The sequence below is a fragment of the Dendronephthya gigantea genome, unplaced genomic scaffold, assembly GCF_004324835.1.
Source record: "Dendronephthya gigantea isolate DGI-Jeju-01 unplaced genomic scaffold, DenGig_1.0 000005F, whole genome shotgun sequence".
NCBI classification, from domain to species: Eukaryota; Metazoa; Cnidaria; class Anthozoa; order Malacalcyonacea; family Nephtheidae; genus Dendronephthya; species Dendronephthya gigantea.
Window position 1 is genome coordinate 3,759,189 of NW_021163015.1, and position 25,428 is coordinate 3,784,616.

The 25,428-nt window shown below is 38.0% G+C and overlaps 6 protein-coding genes and 1 long non-coding RNA gene across 13 annotated transcripts; 2 read left to right on the top strand and 5 right to left on the bottom strand.

Annotated features, from left to right (window-relative positions):
- The first annotated feature begins 334 nt into the window (after window positions 1–334).
- On the top strand, window positions 335–25,324 carry LOC114515783. 2 transcript variants are annotated; one of them, XR_003686247.1, is made up of 3 exons: window positions 335–424; window positions 865–1,018; window positions 25,257–25,324. It is a non-coding gene; the product is annotated as an uncharacterized LOC114515783 (long non-coding RNA). The 2 variants fall into 2 exon arrangements; XR_003686248.1 differs by lacking the exon at window positions 25,257–25,324 and adding an exon at window positions 6,389–6,670.
- Window positions 418–2,947, bottom strand: LOC114515775. Its single transcript, XM_028535075.1, has 4 exons — window positions 2,779–2,947; window positions 1,758–2,096; window positions 1,313–1,520; window positions 418–1,156 (listed from the first exon to the last, which is right to left on the bottom strand). The coding sequence occupies exons 1-4, from the start codon at window positions 2,808–2,810 to the stop codon at window positions 584–586; spliced, it is 1,152 nt and encodes a 383-aa protein (XP_028390876.1). The 5' UTR covers window positions 2,811–2,947; the 3' UTR covers window positions 418–583.
- On the bottom strand, window positions 3,650–6,200 carry LOC114515776. Its single transcript, XM_028535077.1, has 3 exons — window positions 5,752–6,200; window positions 4,976–5,311; window positions 3,650–4,532 (listed from the first exon to the last, which is right to left on the bottom strand). Exons 2-3 carry the CDS (start codon window positions 5,296–5,298, stop codon window positions 3,770–3,772), a joined length of 1,086 nt encoding a protein of 361 aa, XP_028390878.1. The 5' UTR covers window positions 5,299–5,311; window positions 5,752–6,200; the 3' UTR covers window positions 3,650–3,769.
- LOC114515773 lies at window positions 7,315–14,842 on the bottom strand. Of its 6 annotated transcripts, none has more exons than XM_028535073.1 (7): window positions 14,737–14,842; window positions 12,374–12,446; window positions 11,617–12,108; window positions 11,474–11,506; window positions 10,224–11,374; window positions 8,510–8,830; window positions 7,315–8,369 (listed from the first exon to the last, which is right to left on the bottom strand). In XM_028535073.1, the coding sequence occupies exons 5-7, from the start codon at window positions 10,385–10,387 to the stop codon at window positions 7,595–7,597; spliced, it is 1,260 nt and encodes a 419-aa protein (XP_028390874.1). In that variant the 5' UTR covers window positions 10,388–11,374; window positions 11,474–11,506; window positions 11,617–12,108; window positions 12,374–12,446; window positions 14,737–14,842; the 3' UTR covers window positions 7,315–7,594. The 6 variants fall into 6 exon arrangements, with proteins under 6 accessions (XP_028390874.1, XP_028390870.1, XP_028390871.1 ...); XM_028535069.1 differs by having other exon boundaries at window positions 11,474–11,509; XM_028535070.1 differs by lacking the exon at window positions 14,737–14,842 and adding an exon at window positions 12,781–12,873 and having other exon boundaries at window positions 11,474–11,509.
- LOC114515770 (HEAT repeat-containing protein 4-like) lies at window positions 15,509–20,564 on the bottom strand. Its single transcript, XM_028535066.1, has 13 exons — window positions 20,108–20,564; window positions 18,734–19,974; window positions 18,538–18,652; window positions 18,126–18,296; window positions 17,884–18,044; window positions 17,386–17,577; window positions 17,198–17,302; window positions 16,972–17,070; window positions 16,808–16,879; window positions 16,637–16,732; window positions 16,464–16,566; window positions 16,210–16,399; window positions 15,509–16,089 (listed from the first exon to the last, which is right to left on the bottom strand). The coding sequence occupies exons 1-13, from the start codon at window positions 20,157–20,159 to the stop codon at window positions 15,567–15,569; spliced, it is 3,120 nt and encodes a 1,039-aa protein (XP_028390867.1). The 5' UTR covers window positions 20,160–20,564; the 3' UTR covers window positions 15,509–15,566.
- LOC114515780 (fructose-1-phosphate phosphatase YqaB-like) lies at window positions 21,152–23,440 on the top strand. The gene is made up of 3 exons (XM_028535082.1): window positions 21,152–21,720; window positions 22,503–22,650; window positions 22,968–23,440. The coding sequence occupies exons 1-3, from the start codon at window positions 21,309–21,311 to the stop codon at window positions 23,047–23,049; spliced, it is 642 nt and encodes a 213-aa protein (XP_028390883.1). The 5' UTR covers window positions 21,152–21,308; the 3' UTR covers window positions 23,050–23,440.
- On the bottom strand, window positions 23,484–25,424 carry LOC114515777 (DDRGK domain-containing protein 1-like). The gene is made up of 8 exons (XM_028535078.1): window positions 25,242–25,424; window positions 24,853–24,978; window positions 24,673–24,782; window positions 24,478–24,579; window positions 24,274–24,396; window positions 24,135–24,173; window positions 23,916–24,021; window positions 23,484–23,837 (listed from the first exon to the last, which is right to left on the bottom strand). Exons 1-8 carry the CDS (start codon window positions 25,348–25,350, stop codon window positions 23,656–23,658), a joined length of 897 nt encoding a protein of 298 aa, XP_028390879.1. The 5' UTR covers window positions 25,351–25,424; the 3' UTR covers window positions 23,484–23,655.
- Between the last annotated feature and the right edge of the window lie 4 nt (window positions 25,425–25,428).

The following is a 25,428-nucleotide window of genomic DNA, read 5'->3' on the forward strand; positions in this document are numbered from 1 at the left end:
AAAGCAGGTTTACATCAGTTGTAAACTGGTGATACACAAGGCACTGAAGACTAGCTTTTGGTAAAATTATTAAGGGCCTATCATGACAGAATAATGAGAGAACTAGAAGGCCCACTCAGTGTGCAATAATATGCAATAAACTAGCCAGGAGGCGGAGCAACCACTTAGTATTTATTGCCCAAAAAAGTTCATCAACTGGTTATGAAAATGGCGGACAATATTCGTAATGTAAAGTTGTAAAGTACTAAAGTGCGACTTTTCCCAGGACTTTAGCAGTAGCTAATTCTGCAATCTGATTGGTTGAAGTTGAGCTTTTAAATATCAAAAACAAGATGGCCGACTTTTTTGGCAACTCCCTTCATAGTCTCCGAGCTAATTTCAAAAAGACGTCTGTACAATGCAGTAAAATGTGAAATATTTAGTGGTAAGTAAAGCAAACAAAAAAACAACTTCCAGGAACGTGGGCTTCTGAATTTAATCTGTCTGATATTAATGTGTGATACAAGTCAGGTTTTGAAAACGTCTGTGCATTTTTATAGTCAGGTAACTTTACTTTTGTTTGCAAGTCAAATGGTCGTATTATCTAGCTAAAATATTTTCTAAATTCAACCCTTACTCTTTCTACATCATCTAAGAGTTCTCCAAGATTGTCTTTAGCACGATGGGCGACGATGTTCACCCCAGTCAAAATATTCTTTAAATCTTTTTTATACAAATGCTCTTCCAAACTACGGAGAATGCTCTCAACACGAACTGTGAAATATTTCGATTTCCAATTGTTCAAGTTTGGATATTTTAAGAACTCTTCCAGGAGTGCCATACGAGTCAAGTATTGAGGAACTAAACCTTTGTTCTTCTTTTCAGAAAAGAGTTGCTCGTTCATATGAGTAAGAGCAAAAAGACAATGATTTCCGCATTCAGTTGAATCAAATATCTGGCGAACTATACTTTCTTCAATGTTATTAACTGTTATACGCCACAGTTTCTCAGGATGTTTTTGTAAAGGTTTGGCGACAAGGTAAGCAGTTTCCGTTGTTTCTATTTTCATATGTTTTGTAATTCTTGTGATTCTGCTGTCCATGGATAAAGACTTCATGATTCCTTCGTTGAGAGGAACACAGGGGAGTAAATTAAATCGATGACAGCAGTCGGACACCTAAAAAATTTGCATGAAAACAAGGGTAGTTGATTAGCAAATGTTGACTAAATATTACAAGTAGATATATGAAGAAGCATTGCAATTCTTATACTTCTTATTGGTTCCATCAAATGACTTTCTCCCTTCCTCCTAAAACCATGAATATCTATCTACCTTAACTTCAAGATAGACCATGTCGTTTTTCTGTTTACAACTCAAGGATTTCTCTTTATCGTTGTTTTCGCCATCAGTAGGAATGACATCATGAATGGCATGTTTAAGTCTTGCAATGAGAACCTGAAGTAGCCTGGTTGTGCTGAAATATCGACATCCTTTTTCATCTGGTGGTAAACTGATGTCTTCCCAGGAAACCTTATCAATGCTACATCAAAAAAGAAATAAAATACTCATTTTAACTCTGTCTACTGTTCAAATCATCCACCTCTTTCCCTTCATTTCACTATCCTCATATCACCCTAATCGTGCCCTATCACCTTACCTGTTTGTATTTACCCTAACTATCCCCATATCACCCTACCTGTCCTCATTTACCCTAACCATTCCCTAAATCACCCCATCTATCCCCACATTGACCCTAACCATCCTCATATTTCCCTACCTGTCCTCGTATGTCCGGCTTAATCTTACAGCCAATGCTCCGGTAGAATTTTTCCCCTCCAATCTCAAATGTTCTTCAGGTAGTTCCTTCAAAGGGCACAAAATGGTGTACTCCTTCTCCATAATCTTCTCAACCTTGCACGAATCAAGAGACAGCTCGCTGAACTCAAATCTTATATCGTAGTTTGCCAGCGCGTGAAATACTTCGTTGACTAATGGAGCGACTTCATCAAATGCCCTTTGCGTTTTCGCTTTATCCTCATGCATTAAGGAATTCACGCTTTCCAAAATCTTGTTGTTCATTTCAGCTTCTTTGTCTTTTCTTGAGGTTACAATGTAACTAAACACAGGAAAAACAAGTCGTCTTTCATGTCTTCTTCAATCTTCAGCGTCAGTTTTAATCAAAGTCTAGTCTGTGCACGGGCAATACACGGTCTTATAACGTTCACTGTACGTGAATATTTATTTGTGGTGAATATATCTCATTATTTTTTTATGACCTGAGAAGTATACAAGCACGTAATAGCATGAATGATAACACAAACTACTGAAGACTGTCGCACAATACCAGATTCACACAATCACGATATCAAGAATACACGATGATTTTTGTAAAGTGTCTGATGTATGGGAATGTATGATTGTAGTTCAGGAAAGCTCTAAACATTCACTTCGTTCAATCAAAAAGAAAGTAGACCATCTGTAAAATAGCACTAGAAAGACCACAGTTTTGGTCAACGTAAAGTTGTTGCCGTTATTGCGGTAGTATTGTATACGTCATTGAACAAACTCGTTGCAATATTGTCATTGTGAATAGTCATGGTTTGATAACTCCGTTTTTTTTACTATCAGACGAGTGGAACAAGTTTTCATCGCTCAAACTAACGCGAAAATGAAGAGCACAGAAATATACACTTGTTGGATTTCGAAGCAGCTTGCGTCATGAACGTGAACTATTAATAAATGTACTCCAGATGAAAGTAACTGTACAAAATGATAGTATTTAGAGTTTAGACCTGTACCTTCTCTTGTGCTGCTGTAGTCGAAGCATCATATTCCACGCATTTTCACCGTTGTTTGAAACAACATATCGTGCGTTTAGGATAAACGAAACTTTACTGAAATATGTCAATATCTCAAATCTCTCTCTATGGTTTCCAAATAGTTATTAGGCTCGTATAAACTTCATTACATAATGTTTAATGTTGTCATTGACTCTCAAATGAAAAAAAAGCTCAAACGCAAATGAACTATCTTGACGAGATATATAAAAGTCGGCAGAAAGGAATCTTCCAGACTTTTAACTGAACATATCTTCCAAAATTAGATTGCGTGTTTGATTTCCAAAACAAAAATAAATAATCATTTGTGATATAATCAAAGCTCCTCGTAAGAAAGTAGAACCCCAGCTGTGAGCTGTACATAATTTGCATCTTGTATCATTGAAATACTAAAATGCTCAAGACAATGTAATTTTATCACATATGGTTGTGAGCGTAGGTAGGTCACAGCAGGTCGCGGGAAAATGCCTTAATACTCGTAGTTCTATGGACTATAAATTTAGTTACACAAGCAATTAACCCTTGATGATAAAAGGTTATAATTGTGATCGTTATTCCCAATCTTCAAAATAACTAAGATCTGACATATTTGACTCAATTGACTGCCCTGTTTACACTGCACTCAATTTTTTTTGGCACGAGTATAAAGTCTACCCTCGACTACCCGTCCAATTTCATCCTTACTCGGCTTTTATGTTGGTAAATAAAATTGTTTACTGGTACCAATTCTAGCCGCGCTGCGCCAATAAATCGATTGTACTATTCAACAAAATATTCTTTCATATCTATCATAGAACTTTACTCACTTATTTTGTTATATAAAATACACGTTTGATAAATCTCTGATAATATTCTTTTTAACATCGGTCTATAATCTGAACAAGGCTTTGCTAAGTGAACTAATTTTAAGAATAGTTTATTTTTTTCCAAAGATTGCGATATTTTCAATTGTTCAAGACAGCAAAAATATTTGCTTGTTGAATTTTCTTATTCGACTGAATTCTCGACCTAACAGCTTCAAATCTCTCTTGTTGCAATTGCCAAGGATATTGACATGCGTGAAGATGTTATTGTTGGTTTTCTGATTCAAAGCTGTTTTGATTGACTTCAGCATGGCATCCAGACGAACGCCAAATCTTCCTGCTGACCACTCCTTCGGCTGTGGGTTCCTTAATATTTCTCGCAAAGTAATCAAACGAATGTTATACAGAGATAAACTAGGAAGGCTTTTAGCGCGAAGGTGTTTCTTTTGAAGGGAATGTATGGCAAAGATACAATGCTGAACGCAGAAGAATTTTTTAAGATTCAGGATTCTGTTTTCCAGATCGTTGAAGGTGATCCTCCAAAGTGTGTCTTGAAGCGTCGCGGTTGGTCGGGCTACAATTTGAATGCATTCAACACAGTCGGTGTCGTCCAGAGTGTTAAACACGTGAGCAATTCTTTCATCAAATTTCTTTAAAGCAGAGCACTTCCTGCTCACCCACATCGCTGGTAATAAGTTAAATTTATAAACACCATTGAGGTGAAGATTTACAACCAAAGTAATAAACCCGCATTTCGTCTGGCAGATGATAGACGCACCCTCTTGATTTTCACATGATAATATTGTTTGTATCGCACGGTGCAAGGAAAGACGGATCTTATTTGTATCCAGATAGCGTTCTGTTGATCCAGGACACTGTGAACACACGTCTACCCAGCATACTTTGTCGTAACTGTAAAAAAAGAAAAATGCGAATGATGTTTCCAATTACGGAATGTGCCGTAGTGTGTTCGGTTGGTCGAAGTCGGGCCGAAGTCAGACCGAACTCATTAGTTTTGTCTGGGCACTATGGAAACTAAGAGTTAGGTTTTGCTACGTTATGAAGGTGTAGAGAAAAACAGCTTTGTTCTATTCTTTTGTACATGGTTGTGATTATCATATTGGGATAACAACAAAGCAATTCCTGACGAGATTGTAGCTACTACTGTAATCCTTCGTTTCTGAATGAAATAGACGGTCACAAATACTTTTTTTTTAAAAAAAAGTTTTGGACTACAAGTTTACCAACAGTTCTCTGTCCAAAACCTGTTGCATGGAAGGGTTATCTTAGGGTCCGCTTCAACGCTTCTTGAGCCGGAGCATTCAAATGAGTTCACAAAAGAAAATATCGCTAACCTGTCTCGATAACTCTCAGCCAATTTAACTTTGACCGCTCCACAACTTGCATCTCCTTCCAAATCCATCTCTTCATACGGCAGATGCTTCAAGGTACACATCAAGTTGAACTCGTTGAGTGCCACTTTCTCGCATCTGCAGTCATCCAGCGACACAGGATCAAACTCAAACCTTATATCAATGCTTGTAAGATCACAAAATAAGCCATTTACGAAGGCAGCTGCTCTGTCGAATCCAGCACGGGCTCTGGTGAGGTCTTCGTGCATAAGACGTTGAACGTTGTGGAATAAAATATCTTCACCGTCCGATATTTCGGCGGCCATGTTTAATATAAATCTATAAATGAAAACGCTTCCGAGTTGAAATCCTTTATTGATATTGGCACACTTTTAATGTCTTATTGTTGTTGCAGGACTTTTGTCCATACATGTTTTATTAATAATTAATTTCATGCATATTATAAAGTATGTTTTTCATATACAAGGGGATATCATATCTTTAAGTTTTTATACTCTATCATGGGAAAGGAATATCAGACTGCCAAAAACTACAGCTGCACAAGAACGTTTTTAAGTTCAGCTATTAAGAACTAAAAGTTAAACTATTAAAGCAGTTTAGGGCGCAATTAAAGCTAGATAATTTCGTAGTTTATCAAAGCATTTTCTCTCATTAGCATGTACTGCCAAAGCTCGTGCATTACTTATTCATTGTAGCTGAGGCATATGATTATGAAATAATGCCATATGGTTCTATATCACTTGGAAATTGAAAATTACCTCAGACTGGCGATGTTTTTGCTGTCGTGATCTTAGGCAATATCTTCTCGCTTTGTTTTGGACCAGTTTCTTGTCTTGAGAAACACGCAATGAACTTTCAACACGAAATGTAAACACAATTTATCACAGAAAGGCCCAGAAAGCTGACAGCTCAACCACTTCCCCAAAGATTAACAACAATCTTTAATATATAGCTTTTGAGACAGCGTCTTCACGTCTTTGAACGCACTGTCCTCTGAACAATCAGTGATATCTCACGCCACGAGTGTGTCTTAATTCTGACATGACACTCAATTCCTGTTCAAGTACTTAAGGTGAATACACAAAGTTTGTTCCTGGTCAATATCGCATCCTGGTTGGCCTTCCTGTTTTCAAATTTCACAATACATTGCCTGTCATTTTTTGGTCGAATTGCTGACTGTAACTTTGTAGGCTTTGATTTTATGTAAGTCTTAGTGTTTGAAAGACTTGGCCTTTCTTCTTTGATTAATGAAAAGCATGCATCTGCCTGTTTCATAGACTCCAACAGGTGAAAGGCTTTTATTAGAAGTCTGAATATTTACATATCTCTGTCTTATGACAATGTGCATGTTAAGGTTTTCATCTGCAATAATTTCTGTTTTATTCTCTTCGACAGAAAAAAATATATTTCGGCTAGGGATATGCATGATATCATTTTCGTGTGTTCATTTCTGTTTCCATCGGCGAAAACGGATGTACCCATTATCAATCTACGGTAGAAATTGGAGCTAATTCAACATATATTGGACACACTTTCCGTCTTTCCCTTGGCCTTGAGAGAACAAGCTGGCGTCAAGACAATAAAAGACGCTTTTAATTAGCCTTTCTCACGATGACGAATATGCCGCCATTTTTGGGGTACTTTTTTCAAAAACCGTGAGCGTAAGACTTGGTAACGGCGACTGTCTTTAATTTTATGTTGAATTTATTCTTCAAATGGTCTGTTTATTCTAAGAAAATGCTTTTGATGTTTAAACATAATTTTTAAACCCATTTCAGAAAATTAAAAGTACCCCAAAACGTCATCGTGAGAAAGGCTAATCGATCATCATGTTAAGCCTTATAAACGATGACATAATGATAAGTTAGCAACACAAGTTTCTTTCCTGTTTCTTTAACTGTACATGTAATTATCGCTTTCATATGAATCCAAATGATATCTTAAAAGCTTGGATCATTAAATTCTGTGTAGCTCTTTCATGATGATTAAATTTCAAACTTTCAAATCAAATAAAATTTCTTTTGCAAGAAACTACATCAATCAGTTTAATTGGCATTATTGAAGCTAAGTACTTTGTTTTGCGAACGAGGTTTAAAAGAGATTTTAAGTTAACTTAAAGAAAACAAGACTATAATTAAAAATAGCTGCTATTGCCTGCGGTTACGGGTAGCCCATTCACATGCATATCAACTCTTGAAACTCAAGGATCGCGGAAATTCCGGTTAAAAAGATGCCTTAAAAGTCTTTAACTTTTGCTTTTAAGGATTTAGAAATGATCAGCGAATGCTTTAATCATAACTGGATTTAGATATCTGGATATTTTTTCACCAAATATTTGAACGAAATATATTTCTTTATATTTTGAGTAATAGTTAATATTTACAAGAAATCCAGGTGGATCAATATTCGTGATATATACAGTACTTCACTTGCTTCTTAACTTCTGGTTGATAGTGTCATATATTAGAAGCTGCATGAATTGGGAGATTACAAAGAGTGAAACTGATTATTAGAATGTATATTATTTTTTTATATGCCAATTTCAAGTTCTTGGAAGTCGCGTCTCTAGATCTTAAAGATCTCGTCTTGCTCTCCGGATAGCTACACGGACACGCGCGCTAATTTTTCTCTGCATTTTGTGTTGGCGTGTTCCACATCTTTCGCCAGAACTTTCAAAGATTTCAAGTCAAACTGCGCGAATACGTTTGCCCCTGAAAATTGATTGACGCATGTACCCTCTCTTAAGCAAGATTTGAGTGACATCATTGTTCCCGTAAGACGTTTGATAAATTTAGCTGGAGTCCAGTCCTTTGCTTCAGGATGTTGCGCGTACTGTTGTATGACAGCCAGCTGTAGATGAGACAAAGTCAGCGCTCGGATTCCGCATCGAGGAGTCTTGGACGAGAGAAGCAAATGACGTAATGCGTGTAAACACACGCGCCCACAGATAAATTGCTCAGCGTTCATAATCCTATTCTCTAAAGTTGTAAACGAAAGCTGCCAAGATTCGTCCTGGAAATAACGGTTTGGTTGCGCGGTCGCATAAATTGTCGAAAAGTATTCTTCCTTTTCTCCCAGGCCTTTGAGAAGCTCTGATTTCGTGTCCAGTCCCTTGACCGCACTCTCCGTTAGCTTGATCGCAGGGATTAACGAAACTGTAAAAAATCCGGTATCAGGAATATCAACATAAATTCGAGCTTGGTTCCCGGAAACCCGGTACACTAGGCCAACGTTCCGGTGTTTGTTCCATACGTCACGAACCGCTCGTCCCAGGGCTGTGGTGAAGACCTCCAGCACAGTTCGTGTGTTTAGAAAATCTTTGTCTGTTCTCTGGTTCCGTTTGCTGCATACGTCATCCCAAGAGACAATGTCGTATCTACAATGATGATAAGAGAAGCAATGATGATGATTGATTGTCAAGGATCGATAATTAGTGATGTCGATAATCAATGATAACAGATGCTGATCAAAGATAATAATCACTGAATTACATTGTAGAAATACAATGAATCGTACCTATGAACATCGTCACGTAATCTGATCTGAACTCTGCCATCTGATGCTTCACCGTCGACCTCGTAGCTGAATTTAGAAAGATGTTTGAGTTCACAAATCACCCTCAGTTCACTCGGTGAGACAATCTCACACTGGTAGTCATCAATGGACATTGGATCAAAGTGAAATCTCGCATCATAATTAGCCAAAGCAAGGAATACTTCGTTGATATATTCTGCCACTTTCTCATATCTGCTTTTTGATATTCTCAATTCTCGTCTGTAAACACGATGAACCGAATTATAGATCTCTTCATCCTTTAAATCTGTTGACTGGCTGCCTCTGTATGAATAAAAACATCAAAGTTAAAAATATTGCTCCGAGGTGCGTTTGAACCTGGAAAACGGCCCTAAATTTGCATTCGAGTCATGTTCAATTAACTTAATAACAGTTTTCTGTCAAGTTATCGCTAGAATTGTTGGTAAAATAGTTTTTACTAGAGGGAGACCAAATGACGTAATTACTTCATTGCTTAAACAAGGCCAATCGTCATCACGAGTCTCGTCAACAGTACTAATAAGGATGAATGTTGGTTTTGCTATTTCCCACGTTTTTAGGCCAATCTTAGCTGTATTGCGAAACCTGTAAACTTCAGAACTGCGTTTATAAGACACGTTCGGAATCGCTACAAAACGCTTTGAAGATTATACCAATATAAGGTATCGTTTGAAGCGAGTCCTTTCTCTAATGATACTAAATTAACTCCCAAAGACAAAGACAGAAACGATCAAATCTGCGTGGGTCTCTCATCGTCACGATATTGCTACAATGATAAACCGACTCCTTCAGATTGACGGCTTATAGAATATTATGATACAACCATAATCGGCAATTCTCTCCTGTTTTTAAATCTTTATCGTTCCAGTGTAATATATCGTCTTTTTTACATTCGTAAAGGTATTTTATAGTGAATATTCCGGTGATGTTTTGTGATATGGTAATATTCTGTATGTTTGTCTTAATATACACACGTTAAACGAGGGATAAGCCGCGGCAAACGAAAGTTAGACAATACTCCCATTCGTCAACCAACATAATCTCCACATTGTCGGCGCAGCTATGACATCATTTGTATGTTTCGTGTTATCGGTTGTCATGACAACATGCAAACGTGATCAATATGAGGGAAACGACAACACAACGGAACAAAAAAAAGTCAGGCGGAAAGAATCATTTCGTGCTTCATTTCTGACCGTTGTTTTGACGGCAATGAAGATACGTGTTAACTCAAAACTAATATTTGAGTAAACCTTCTTTACCTTCTCTTTGACTTTGTCAACTTTATCGCTTAGTCCAAGACCTTAGATGTGAAAGGTTTTGTCTCAACTGATCACATTTTGAAGTGTTTTTAACTAACAAAGATATCTCAGTATTTAGAAACCCTTTACATCAACCTAACGATTGCATAGACTGATAGACTCCACACAAAATGACAATTCAAAGTTCCTATTTTACCACAAGGCTGCGAACAATTACATTCATTTATATTCAGTTTGCACTTATCCAATGAGTAATTTTGATTTATATTGAAATAAAGCACTGAATTCGGTTTCAAAACTATAGATAGTGGAGCTCAGAGTATGCCCTTATGAAATCTTGAGGATCCGACGAAACTAAAAACGTTGCTGTACACATGTTTGTACTATCATAATAATGATGAAGTCGTTAAACAAACCTTAATCCACGCAAGGAGAATTGTCTTCTTATTCTCATAATCTCCAACGTTTTCCCAATCAGCCAAGTATTGATGCCATCAAGATCAAACATCAATACTGGTTTGTTGATTTTACAACTGTCCATATGTCCTGCTTCTCCCGCGCGTCGTATATCTTCAAACATACAAATATGGCAACATACCGGAGATTTTGAGTATATCTTACTGAGGACGTACGAAGCACGACGATAAACAAGGCATGCCCTTCCGCCGTTGTACTGTACTGCCCACACACTCTTGAATGCCTTCCTTTGAGAGAGACTTCCTTTCTAGGATATATAGCTACGACTCCAAACATAAAAACCGCCAATAAATTATGTTAGAAAAATAAGTTTGATAAGTTATGATATGACTCTTAGGAATATTTTTACCTTGAAGAATACTTGTGTTCAGTACATTTCACAATATATTTGAATGTAGGCGGTAAGATGCATTTGGCTAATATTGAGAGTATGTATAGTTTAGTAACAATTTATTTATTTGTTTACATAAAAGTATGTCATGAATCTGGCAAGATATAAACGAGGAAATACAACGTACAAGTAAAATAAACGTATATTTAGAAAGTTAAATGACAATATCTACACTTGATAATTCTGAATGTCGAGGCATTCACTACACCGTTGGTTCTAAATAATGTGAACTACTATATAAACTGAGTACAGTTCTTACCTATATGAGCTACGTTTATTTGCAGGCAAACGTTTTAGACTGCGTTTTATGTTTCTTTAACTTAAATATTTCGACCTGAGGAGTTTAAGTGACGAAGCAAAGAGAGACGAGGATTATCATCCAGCAAGCAAACTGGAATGAAATGAACGATGCTTCTGAGAAATTGTCGTTGCACAAATTGGTCTTGCAGCAAGTGAAACTGCATTCCTTGTCCTTGATGGCACCATTTATTTCTTGAGTTTTGTTATGATATCGGCAAGCATCGTCACTGGACACGCCTTCTTTACAGTATTCTTCAACAGCACAATCTTTTCCAATTGATTGATCGCCATTCTTGAATTTGAAGTTGTAGTCAATGCAATATTTTCCATCTGAGTTGCATTTCTTTGATTTCTTTTCGCAGTGTCCTGTCTGGTTGTATTTGCAATAATAGCAAGACACTAGGAAAATAAAAAATAATGTGCGTAAGGCTCGTGGGACTTTGCATACGTGCGGTAAATTAATTTATGAAATAAGACATTTATTATTTGTTCACTTACGCGGGTTGGTAGAGACAGAAGACGACTGGGGTCCTGCTGGAATTCGAGGGATAAAAATGAATTAGGAGGAGTACCAATGTACATCGTGTATATATTTGCAGCTGAGCAATTTCTCAGATATTTATATTATAAAGAATATGTACCTGCTTTTGATTGAGTTGGCACAATATTGCTGGTCATTGCTGCAGCATTTGAACTAGACTCTGGTTGAGGTTGTGAAGCACTGGCCCAAACTGAAGTCTGCTGTACGTTTGAAGCAGCTGTGTTTTCAGGAAGAGATGTCAAAGATGTGGTCTCTCCAGAAGCACCGACATTCCCAACTGAACTGGCAGGTTTGACAGAAACTGACGTAGCTTCAGCACCGACATTCCCTGTTGAACTGGCAGGTTGAACTTGAAGGTTTACAGCAGCTGACGTAGTTTTAGCACTGATAGAATTGACAGAGATTGATGAAGCTACAACATTGACATTCTCTGTTGAGTTCGCAGAATTGACAGCAGCAATACTGGATGACGCGATGATAACGATGGAAGCCGATGCGTGAGGTGTTGAATTTGCAAACGTCATGGTGCTGTTTTCTGCAATCCCAATTGAACTTGTGTTGTTTTGTGAAACAACTTTGGAAAATAGTGTAGCTGTGGAAAAAAAACAGAAAATCAGTTTCTCTTTTCAATTTAACATGAAACGCGAAAAGTTTGCAGAGCCAATCAAAAATTTCGTGCAACATCGGACGTCATTATGAGCGGGAAGGTCTTGGGTTGATATGGTGATAAAAATGTCCTTGCAAACAATAAATTATCATCAAACTGGACGAAATACTCGTCTTGTACTTCATCGTTGTAAACATTTGTGAATTCTGAAGTTGAGAACACATTGAGCAAACATATCTTAAAAACTTACTTGCAAGGAATACGCAGGAAAGAAAAACGATGTTTGAGAGTGTCTTCATGGCTTACGCGAGTCTGGTCTGTTGCTATAGTGAAAAAAATTGAGAATAGTTAGTTTATTCCTGTGGAAACATTTTAAAACTTCTTGGATAATGGCTAAAAAAGTGAAAACGTAAACATAAACCAAACATAAACAAGCTTTTTGATGTTCTTATTAGGTGTATACTGAGTGACACAATGACAAAAAACGTCGTCTGCCATTGAGAGAAATGATCAATAGCAACTGTTTTACATCACAAATTTGATGCATCTATTCGAACCTCTTGCCGATCTAGAATTTCCAAACCTTAATTTTCAGCAGGTAACCCCGCGCTAGTGTCAACACTCTATGCACTTCAGTGTAAATTAACGGGTGCCTACCAGGCTATGTGTGCGTTTTCCAAGACTTCAAAGCGTTTTCACCGCTCACATATTCAGCAAACTAAAGATGCTTCAAGTTGACGACGCGGTCGAGACAACCGCTACACCGCCGCTGTTGCTTTGAATACGATTTTGTTTTGGATACACCTTTTAATGTATGTTTAATGTTTAGTGATTGGAGAACTAATTACTTTCTATCCTCGTAACAAACATTCATTGACAGTCTTATTTTATCCTATCATCCGCCTCTTTGCTATTGATATAATCTCTAGATTTATTTTATTACCTAACATCTTAGTTCTCAATCATTTTCAGCGTCGAAAAACTCAGACCAAAAGCTGTTTCAAACATGTTTTCTTCTCTGTTAAATGCCGACCGAATTTGCATGACAATAGATAATTCATTGCAACGCTCCATGAACCATGATCTATTGCTGTCAATGCAATCAATACAGGGAAATGCTCAACGCAATTACGACAAGAGAGATATCTATCAATTGATTTTAATGCAATCGGTCCATGAAATCGCATGCTTATAGTTTCGAAAATAGACCATTTGAGTTTCACCTCAATTGTTATCTTCAAGTGAAAACTGTTGATAAATCCTTTAAGACATTCTTTAATTTTCCAAACTTGCGGCACTTTTAGTTTAATTTAAAGTAATCTAAACCGTTGTCTCCGCTCAAATACCATTATTACTAAGGTGTATTTATAGGAATTAACCGCTTTCGCTTGCTCCAAGCATTTTGCTTGACCTGCTCAAGGTTCATGTATTTTTAATTTTTACTATGAATGGAAATTTCGAGTGTAATGGTAACCTCAAAAGCAGCTGTTTCCGTGAGGCGCAGCTAGAATAGTACGCTAGTTTACGCCTTCTCTGAGAAAGGCGAGCGGCGTTTGTGGGCAAGCAAAGATGAATCTAGAATAATAGGTGTATGGCTTGGTTACCAGGTTCAATGAAAACTGCAAGTGACATTGGATAGGTCTGAATTGGGGACCCTCAGTGATAAATACAAGGTTCCAGTTTTTATTGCGAGACATATAGAGAAGTTTAATCTTCTCTTGTTTCATGTTTTTTTGCTCAGACGCTACAGGAGACCGGCATACGCTGTTACAAGCAATAATTGCAAGCTTTTGTGACGTATCATCGTAAGTCGTTTCTAATCTTTAAAGGTACAAACTGTCTGATTTTATATGTTTCCATGATATAAAGAGATGAAACTTGCCGATGAGTCGCCTGGGTTGAACATATTATAAACTAAAACAACATTTGACCAAATATTTTATTCATTATATAGCATTCGGCTGGGGCGGCCCGAAGTACTTGTTGAAGGATATCCCTCTGATGGCCCATTGAAAGCCTATTTTACATGTTTAAGCCTGCCTATAGGTCGATCGCATAGCTGAGAGCTCTTAAATAAAAAGTATTTGGAAAAACCGTCTTTTAGTTTCTAATCGGAGCGAAAACTGTTAATTGGAATCGGGCAGCTGTCTAATAAATTAAGATTATCTATGCTGACGATCGCAAGGAAAGAAAACGTTAAATGAAATACGGAACAATTATCAATAAATTGTGCCCATTTGGTGCATTTGTTCTCTGAAAAAAAACCCAGCTTTATATGTGTCACTTTTTTACTTAGCTTCTTGTATACTGAATGTCAAAGTGTAAACAGGGGCGGTTTTGTCCGGAAATATCCGTAAAAGATCACAAGGAAACCTTGAAGTAAAGGTGCCCAAATTAAACCACCCTTTACACACATATATATTTATATAGATGTAACAAGCCGACATTATGTGTCCGGACGGGAAACTTTGTAGCGCGACTGAAAATTTTCGTGAAGGTGAATTATGAAAAATCTTCAAGGTGAAACGTTTCAAGCAAATGGCCTCATTCATTGATATCCTAATATCATATAGATGACAGATATAATAAACATCGAGAAACACAAAAACCCACCTGAAAATTCTTCTAAATACTCCCGCTTTTGAATTGCGTGTTGTGTCCTGACCTGGCAACGTATGTCCAATCTTGCCCAAGGAGAACTCTAATTTTTGTCACAGTTTCATTGCTATGGCAACATAATAACAACCTTGCCGCTTTCTTTTCACCCTTTTTAATAATGTTTCATTATCGTCGGCAAATTAAAACAGGTTGTTTTTGTAGTTTAAAAAATCAGCTTTAAATATGCCATATTGTCTTCTGAGCAATTTTCGATGCATTTTAACATGTTATATTATACACAGCAGGTGTGTGGACAAAGATAGTACTGTTCATGGATATTACTTCTAAAATGACACGATGTGGCAATATAATTTGTCCCATTCTTGGGTTACATATGTTGCGTCATAGGTTCTGGTTCAGTGGGCTGAATTCGAAGTTGGAATCTGTACCCAGCTATTGCAAGCTGAACACAGCACATGAGGCACTTGTGACTAACGTTTCAATGAGAGCATAATGAGAATAGCACAATGAAACACAAATAGTGTAAGAGCATAGGTCACCGGTAGAGGTAATGGCTATTTATCAGTGATCACTGAGGAATGATTGTTTTTTGAATAAACATGATAAAAATCTCCAGAATGGTTGCAAACACCAGGATAAAAGTTACATGTAATTGGTGAACAGGGAAACGCTCAAAAACAATGTTTGTGTGTACATAGGCTTATAGAGCTTAAAGAACATTCAGACACTTTCTATTTCAAAGTATATACCACTTTTGTTTTACATCCTTGTCAAAGTATTAACACTTAAAGTGATAGGATAATATTAATACTGATTCAGTTTAATTATGAGATATTTTCAGCAGAATCATCTTTCTGATCTATAGTTATAACTGGATAATTTTCACCATCAACCGCATCGGTTTCGTCAACAGTCGTTGATCTTGACCTCATTGAATCTGGATACGAGTCTAGCTCTGACTTAGTCCTTTCACTTCCTTCAGACGTTGCGCTGTTCAGGTCGACGGGTAATCGTGATCGCTCCATTCTCATCACCATTGGTGGACTGGGCTCGGACAAGGCAGAACGTGCGCGAAATCCAGCGAGGATTGGATTCCAGCCTTCGCTAGATTTCACGGACCTTTCCGACGCATGCGCTGATTCCTTACAGCTGAGCGGCGTTTTGACATCGGCCGCGATCAGACGCTCAAAGTCTCTGTTATAATCTTCTTGTTTATCACGTTGTAAAATACACGAGATGACGTTGTCTTTTTTACACAGGCGTTTCACTTCGGATTGTATCGCATTCAACATTTCTAAATCTCCTGTGAATTCCACTTCTAGACTCTTCAACGCTCGCTCAGCTTCGCTAATAACGGAGGAGAGGTTGAGTTAAACGCAGAAAGTCTGATATTATTTATTAAGTTTGATTATAGATTTGATGAAGGTTGCATTAACTCTCTAGTCATGCACTACTCTCCAGACTTACATTCGTACGATTTCATCTGTTTCAACGATCAATCTGTCTTGTAGCACACTCAATGCGCGTCGATCTTTGAGGCCAAGTTTTGCAACAGCATTACATGCTTCAGCACGTACAGCGGCCTCTTTGCTATAACGCATGCTCCATGCCAACATTTCTATGACGCCATCCGTTACTTTTCCGATTTTTCCTAAAGCTGTAAGAGGAAATTCTAATAACGATATGGACAGAAAGAGACACACAAACTCTTCATATTTTACCATTTATTGAATGAGCTTTGACCTTCCAACTGTGATCTTCGCTGGCGAGGTCAACCAAGGCAGCGACGATCCTGTCATCCGGGGTATTGATAGCTCCAGAAGCCTGGGGAAAGGAATACGTCATCAGTATAACCCTAAAGTTTAGCGTAAACGTGAACTATGGCAACTCCTACCGTAGCAACTTCTAATCTCACAGAAACAAACTCGCTCTTGAAGCAGGACAGGAAGGCTGGTAGCAAGTGGACCGTCATGATGCCCAAGTTGGCCAACTAAAAATCACACGAACGACAAATTTAATGTGGTAAATTAAATTCATGATGAAAATCAAACTGAAGCGGATGTACCTTGCGAAGAGCATCAGTCTTCACCCTTTCGTTGTCTTCCTGAAGTCTTTTCAATAATGCGTCATGAACAAGCTTTATAATGAAGCAATAATGAGGGTCATCCAGTTGCTAATATATATCAGTCGTCTAATCAAGTTTCCCCCAGCGGTCAGTCACTGGCTTACCTTGCCATTCCCGGTCCGCCCCAGGGCCTGCGCCGCCGCAGTTCGCACGGATTTCTCCCAATCATTCCACATCATGTAGGAAAGCTTCTGAGCAATATCCTAGAGAAGAAGTTTGCATATTTTGAGCCGCTCTTTCTCCCCAGCCTCCCACTTTTTAACAGACTGAGCACTGTAGTTTCGTATCTGATCTCTCGTCCTATAGTCTTTAGCATATCTTTCGCCATACCTTATTTAAAGATCCTTTCAAACGAGGTAAAAGTCGGCAAGCCACAAGTCTATCATGACAACTGCTGCTGTTTAGTAACTCTGCGACCACCGAATGAACCAGCGACTGACGAAACAAGAAGAAATAATTATTTTTTCGCAGTTTTAATCGGAAAGGATCCTCTCAGAACGTACGGCCTCCAAACGTACCGAATGATGGCTTAATTTCCACAGTAAAACAGCGGCTTGCTCTTGTCGAACGAGATCTGTGCTGGATGTCTGCGATAATAATTCTGTGATAATATAATCAGCAGAATGTCCTGATAGGGCCAGACACTGAGCAGATAACCAGCGTTCAATATCGTTGCCATTTTGGACACAATCTTTTAAAATCTCCACCGCCTAAAAGATGAATGGTTATGGGAGAAGAGGATATATGAATACCCAGCCTAAAATAGACAAAACACTTCTGGACGTTTCGACCTGATGGCCTTCGTCAGGAGAGTTTATAGTAGCTTACTAACTCTCCTGACGAAGCCCCTCAGGTCGAAACGTCGAGCAGTGTTTTGTCTCTTTTAGGCAGTTGTTATACCACATTTGATGCTAAGTTGTTTGAAGACGCTGCCACGCTGGTTATATCGGAACGTATCTATATGAATATCCAGTTTATGATTCTCCGCGTGTGGTTTTGAACGAAATTTTGCTTACCTTTGGTTCAGAAATATCCAGTGAACACAAGGTTACAGCTGCAGTCAGTTGCACCTGCTTGCAACTATCATCAAGTAAATTTGAAATACAATCTAAAAGCTCTGGTTCCAATTCCTTCTTCATCTTTTCAGCGTCCAAACTCGCTTTATCCGGTCGTAAAACTAGACAAGAAATCAAATCAAGTATTCACGAGGATGTACATACAAGGACTAATCATCAATCTCCAGTTCGAAATTTCTCACCAAATCCTTGTTCAGCTCGCCTGCGCTGCCTGAGTTCAGCAGCTTTGTTGCAAGCAGCCACAGCCGCTAGTCTTACGTGATCGTTGATGTCTTTCATTCCACGAATGAGCTCCTCAGTTGAAGCGGTTTGCCAGCGCTTTTCCAACATCCATTTAGTTCTCCATTCTTCACCTAAAACAACCACGAAATCTAAATATTTAACTATTCTGAATACTGCATTCATTCAGGTTTAATCGTCAAAATCGGGATGATTCGGGAGACACAGAAATGCTTCTTTTCAAAGACAAATGCTCAGGAAGAGTTGAGTTTGTTTTGGGCACGATAAGTAGTGGTTTGTGTCGTGAAAAGCAAGGACTTTACAGCGTTTAAAAGAGTGATATTCCTGCAGGAAAACGTGAATAAATATCTTTACCAATACGTAGTATATTGTTATCCTCCCGTGTTTTATGAGCAGACATCAATTCTATCTCTCGTAATGTTTTCTTCGGTTTTTCAAATGTTTGAAATGAAGGAACATACGTGTCGTCCTGTAACAAATATTCAGTTTAAGTCATCAAACATCGCGCGGAAAACTGACCTAAACACTCCTCTACAGTACAGGTTCTCACCTGCAGCAACGCTGGTAACTCATTCCATCTTTGCAAACCTTTCACGACCTTTCCGGGTAACTTCGCCGCTTTCTGGTTTTTTCCTTTTGACCATTTGTTCGGATCTTCTGGAAAATTCGCTTGAAGTTTCTTTTCAAATTTCAAATGCGAGTTCGTGTCGAGGACAATGCTCTTACGAGGCGCTCGGCCAGTCCTAACAGGAAACGCGCCAGCCATCATCTCTTGTTGAAAGATATTATCCGTAGTAAATTTCTTTTTTCCAACCGCAGGAGGTAAAGTGAACGATGGGGAATAATGTGGCTCAAAATTTGCATCGGTTAAAACTTTATCAAGCTCTTCGCCAAATTTACTGTTTTCTCTTTTATGTGTTTCGTCTTTCAACTGCGTAGCTGATGCGGACTCGTCGTCTTCCTTATTCTCCATCTTTTCATAACGATTCTTTAAAAAGTTTACCAACCGAGTTTGTTCAGGGCCGCTGGATAATTCATCACTCAGCCATCTTGCTGTAGACTGACTGAGCAAGGCTAAAACATATTCATCCCATTCAGGACTATCCTCCGCTGACTTTTCAGATTGTTCGAATTTTCCAACACTAGATCTAAAAGGTCTCGTGGATTTTGCAACCGAGTACAATATCTCCTCAAATTCATGTTTCATTTGTTTGTCAATCTCAACAAAAGCTTTTGGCTTATGTACAAGTTTATTTTGTTCGTGCTCGTTAAGATGACATAACGTATGTTTTGGGGGAAATCCAGTAGGTGAAGGTTGATCTCTTCGTTTCTGCCTACGACTCCGCGATCCTTGATACACAGTTTTGTTAATCGTCTCTTCATCATAATCGATCAAATGAGAGCAACGAAATGCCATTACATCTTGTGAAAAGCTCATGCCGCTGCTTATTTCTTTCATTTTTTGTTGTTTTTGCTTCTTTCCTCTCTTTTTCCCAACATCCGGAAGATATAAGCGGGTTTGAGGCAGCAATTCCTGCAAACTCGCCACAGACGTGTGAGCAAATGGGTCCACAACATCGCCAAGGAGCCTGGTCTTTTGAGGTGACTTCTTTTTCGATTTTTGTGCAGGCAATTCATCAGCTATAAATGATGTGTCTGACAAGTTAGTTGGCGTTGGATGAAGATCATGGTGTTCTTTAGACGCAATAAATGTTGAGTCAGCTTGACCTACATAGGGAGCTTGGACACCAGAGGCACAAGGAAATAGTTCAGCACCATGCTTCTTCCAATCTATATTGTTGGGAAGAGTTATTTGATTATAGATTAAGCAATATTCTGTCATTAATACTCATTTGTGTGCATTTTATCGCATATCTCTTTCCACATTGTACTTGAAAACACATCGATTCTACTTTGTACTTACTCTCCTTCAAAGAACTGTCGTTTGACTTGATACTATTTTGATTAATAATCATATTATATCATTTATAATCCATTCGGTTAGTGGAATTTCGAGGAAAACACAGCACAACCTGATTTTATGGATATTTAACGTGTATTTTGGCCGCCATATTGTTTAATACCCGTTGCTGCGCAACCGGTTAGCTTTGCTTCGGAGACTATCGGCACGGCTCGTGCTTGCTCGTGTTACATTCGGGAAAGGATTATGTAACTACCGTTGCATTCTCCCAACAAACGAACATCACATCGATGTTCCCACAAATCAATAAAATTCCACGGTTGTCAAAATACGAGTGTTGTGGAGTAACAGGGGGTAACTGGACTTTAATCCTTTTATCTCCTAAACACGTCATCGCAACCGGCTCTTTCAAATTTCAATCAAGGGCAATATATAGATAGAGGAAGCGCAGTACAGGAACAACAATCACTAAATTTGGAACCTTTTAGATCAAGTCAGGACAATCAGCACGCATTAAACGCTTATAGATTTCCGTTGAAAGACGTTTTTCATGTTGCTATGAACACAAACAAACCCGTACCCCGCCTCCTTACTGTCCATATATGGAACATAATTTGCAACATCGCTATAACTGTATTTCCAGCGAAATCAAAGAATTTAGCTTAATTCTTCTCTATAAATCACATAACTTGTTCACCCGCAAAACACAGAACTTAGCCTGATGATTGCATGTGGTTATAATGCAAGATGTGATATTTTCAGAGATGAATTTTTCATTCAATGAACAGGGAGACCAAAGTCCACGATTGTCGGCGGAAATGCTTTCACACAATGGAGACTATTAACACTGTGTGAATGCAAAATTTTGCAGCAAAATTTCCCCGTCTGACTTCGTTATAGCAGATCTAAGTCTCCTAAAAAGAATCGCAGTTTAAATCCAATAGAAGCTTGATGAAATATCTCTTCAAAGTCAAACGTGCCACGAAACATATTTGACGTGACGTCACCCATGGACAGATGTAAATAGATACCTTTATGTTGCAAATTAAAGGTTCAAATGAATGATGATCTCAACGTGGACGCACGAAACTCTAGATTCTCCGTCGTAAAGAGAGAATATCACAAGAGGGAATAGAATAATCTTCAAAACTAGGATAATCTACAAATATTGTCAATTGGAGTTCGTTTTTCTTGATATTTGTCAATGAAGTCGAACGACGAAATGGATCGCATTCCTCCCTTACCCAACGATATCGAAGCTATAATCTTCGATTGTGATGGAACACTCGTAGATACAATGCCTTTTCATTTACAAGCTTGGGCACAAATCTGTGATGAAACAGGACTGTTTTACTCCAAGGAGAGTTTCATTGCCAAGGCTGGAATCCCTGGAAGAGAGATTATACGAACGATGGCTAAGAGTCAAGGAATTTATTTGGACGTTATGAATGTTTACAATCGCAAGAAAGCTTTATATTTACAAGGAATAAGAAGAGCGACTCCCGCGTCTCTTCCAGTATCCTGCGTTGTCAACTTTGCCGTTGAGGCAAAGTCTATCAATGATTCCATATTATTTGGTGTTGCAACGGGTAGTTCTCGTTATCAAGTCGAGGAAGGTATTGCGTTATTGTACTTCGAAAAAATGTGTACAAACAAGTATAGGTTGGGTCATAAGTATAAGCCTTAAAAAGAAAATGATCAGATTTCCTATGCAATGAAAATAGAGTTAGGGACAATTCCTGTTTAAGGAGGTCATATTCCAAGTACAAAGTCCATAATCAGATGATATCAGTTCTATTTTCCCTTCGTAATGCCTTTGTTGTGATCTCAAAAATGGCATATTCTCATCGCAAAATGATCCTAATCAGACCAGGGTTCTTCTAGAGAAATTTTGGTTAGCTTTTCTGTGTGGGAAAGCGCAGAGCTTTGCTTTCGAAATCAGAAAATATTTAAACAGCGTAGGCGTTTGGGGGGTGTGACGATGTGTGTCACAGAAATCAAGCTTGACAAATAACTCGTTTATTTCTTTTCACATTCATTTGAAATCATCACAAAACAGGTTTCACTTAAAGTAGCTATATATAGGAGAACTTTTAGCCGTACAAGCCTACAAGGGAAACATTCAGACCGAAATATGCAACTAAGCAAAAACGGGTTTCCCCCAGTTTGTTGTCTATCAAATTGCATGATAATCGTATGGTAACTTGCATTCTTCTTCCGATGATTAGCATTGCTACATTCTTTAAGCATTTCAAAAGGGCATTCTTTGCCCGTTTTGCATTGCAAATCCCAATATCAGTTTGCATACTCATTTTCCAATTCCTCGCAACAAATGTTTTTACAAACAATATTTTTAAAAATATTTTTCAATTCATTAAATATTTGCCACCCGTTGTAGTTCTTGGATTAGCTGGACTACGCCATCTGTTCGACGTTGTTGTTGGCAATGAAGATTATTCGCTTCATAAACCAAATCCCGACGCCTTTTTGACGGCTTGTGAAAAATTAAACGTCGACCCGACAAAATGTTGGGGTTTCGAGGATACGTATGTATTTTATATCATTTTTTAAACTTTTTTTATCATTTTTAAATATCGGGCCTACGGTACCCTACGTGAGCGATAAACGGGCGTACCCTACGTGGGCGATAAACACCCACACAGACCCTAGGGGAAGCAGCTCGTACCCACTCGTGTCATTTAAAACGTTTTGGTTGAAAACTACGTGACAAATGTCACTTCATATTTCATATCCTCCGCACTTCATATGCAGAAACAAGTACCACCTTTGATCTGGTTTCTTTTGTTTTCAAGAGGTTTTGTCAAAACAGGAAACTTATCATTTCATCGCATATTCTTTTTAGAGAGATCGGTCTAGAGTCTATCAGAAGTGCGGGTTTTAACAAAGCCATAGACGTGCGATTACTATCTGGTTATCCAGCGTGAAACACTTTCACAACACCAGACACCATCAAGTTATCTTTCTTACACCCACAGAGTCTTTGTTTGATCTTTTTGACACATCAAAAAACAGAACTTGTGCGAGGAAGTGACATATCTATGGGGAGTAGGGTGTGTTTCTACTGGACGTCTTTTGAAGGTATCTTACCCATGCAGGACAGGACAAATTCATACAATCCTCGGGTACACGAACACTGGAGTAATGACGGCGTCTGTCAAACATTGTTGTCCACCTTGTATTTATTGCAACACGAGGAGATATCTTAATATATATTTACCAAATGTATTTAAACAGGGTTATTGTTGAGAGAGTCGAATGCTAAATTGTTACAAAATGTTGCAAATTACGATCAAAATAATGAAAATCTGAACTTCACAGGTTGACGCGTATCAATAATGCGTGCATTTCTCTGATTCATCTGATCTCATAATTGCGCTAATTTACCACTTTTTCAATGGCATTCAATTACAGGTAAGTATGTCCTTTTAGACCATGTGCCATAATGAGAATAACTTTCTGCTAGCCTTGCCGTTTATTGTCTTTCATATATTTTATTCAAACATCTGTAACGTACTAAGATTAACTTAAAGTTAGGCAGGAGTCTCTATATTCACATCTCTTGTTTGAAGAGCTGCCTCAAGATTGATAAGAGTGTTACTAGAATCAGATATGTCACTTATTGAAACTCTTCCTCGTTGTTTGATAAACTTTGCTACAGCTTCAAGTTCTTCTTGTGAAATATAAATGAACTTCCCTCTGTCATCCACAACACCTAAGAAAATATTAAACCACATCAGAACTGCTTCAAATGATGCAATACCTGGCTCTTCACCACCCAACTGCTACATACCTGTTAGTCTACCAACTTCCTGAAGGACTTGAACTCTGTTAATGGCATCTTGTGTGCGTAAATTAAAATGAGCTGCAAGATCCTCCAGAAGAACTACCTTGGTGTTCTAAAACCATTGATAAATTCATCATTATACAATCCCACTTATAGCGCATCAATGTCCCCATGCATTGGAGCTACAATTTAAATCAAACTTTGCAGTTATAACTTCACATGTACCTTGATGTAGTCAATAAATTCTTGTAGCAAGGATTGAGACTAAAAGGAAATGTTTCAGAAGTTTAGTATTTTAGGCAGGGGTGTTTTACTTCACCCCTTGTCCATCATGAAAACCCATGCGTTGCATCACAACTGTTACCTCCTCTTCCAACTCCTTTTCCCCACTTCCTTCTCCCTCCACAGAAAAACTTTCTTTCAGTTTTAAATATTCTTCATGCTCTAATCTTTCTTGTTCCTCCTTACGTTTCTTCTCTTCCTCTTCCTTTATTAAAACAAAATTCATAAAATAAAGTTTACACATCAGTAGTCCATATCAATTCACACAAGAAGCTGAAAAAAGAACCTCTTTTTCTTTCTGTTTCTTGCGTATTTTCTCCTGACGTTTTGCTTCTTCTTCTAACATTTTCTGCCGTTGTTTTTTGTCCTCTCGTTCCATCTCCATTTCCTATTTTTCCAGATTAATAAAGACTGATAAATAGGAAAGAATCCAGGATTATTCTTACCAGTAATCTCACATCAAAGCAATGCATATTTGTACCTGTCTCAAAGCTTTCTTCTCAGCTTTCATTTCGAGTTTTTTCATCTTTTTTGTTCCAATTTTTCCAGTTTGTTCATTCGGATCAAAAGGCAAACCGTAGTTATCATCCTCTGGAAATCAAAAAGGTATGAATCAGTGGTGGAAGGAACTCTATAGTTAATCTGTGAATTTACCACAAACCTTCTTCTTCACTTTCTTCCTGTTCTTGCATTCGTCTCCTCATCATGTCTGCTCCACGTCGTCTCCGTTGTCCAGGTGCTCTCTCATTTCTATCATTGCCTGCTGCTGCAGGTGGCTTATCTTTCTCTATATAACGGTTGAGGTGGTAACGAAAGATCAATAATAAAATAATTAAATGGAATATGAAGCATATTAGAACAATTTAGCGCCAATCAAACACTATTTTCTTAGTCTAATGTTAATAAAAACGTTTTAACTGATCTACACCATAAGAGAGGTAGACTGGAAGCATTTTTCTACAGTAAACAAACCGTATGATAATGATTAAATAGACTAAAATAGTAACTCGTATTTGGGGTCAAGTATAAATAGAGCCATGTTGTATTTACTTTTTTTATCGGAAGGCTTCACAAAAAACGACGTGATGAATAAAACAATAAAAACAAGAGCAGCCAAGCCAAGCCATATTCCGGCTGCTACAAATGATGGTTCCTCCATAGATTATTCCCTTTAAACTAGAAAACAATAAACAAGTTGAACTTTAAAACAAGATGGCCGCCAAGTGCTGACGATGAT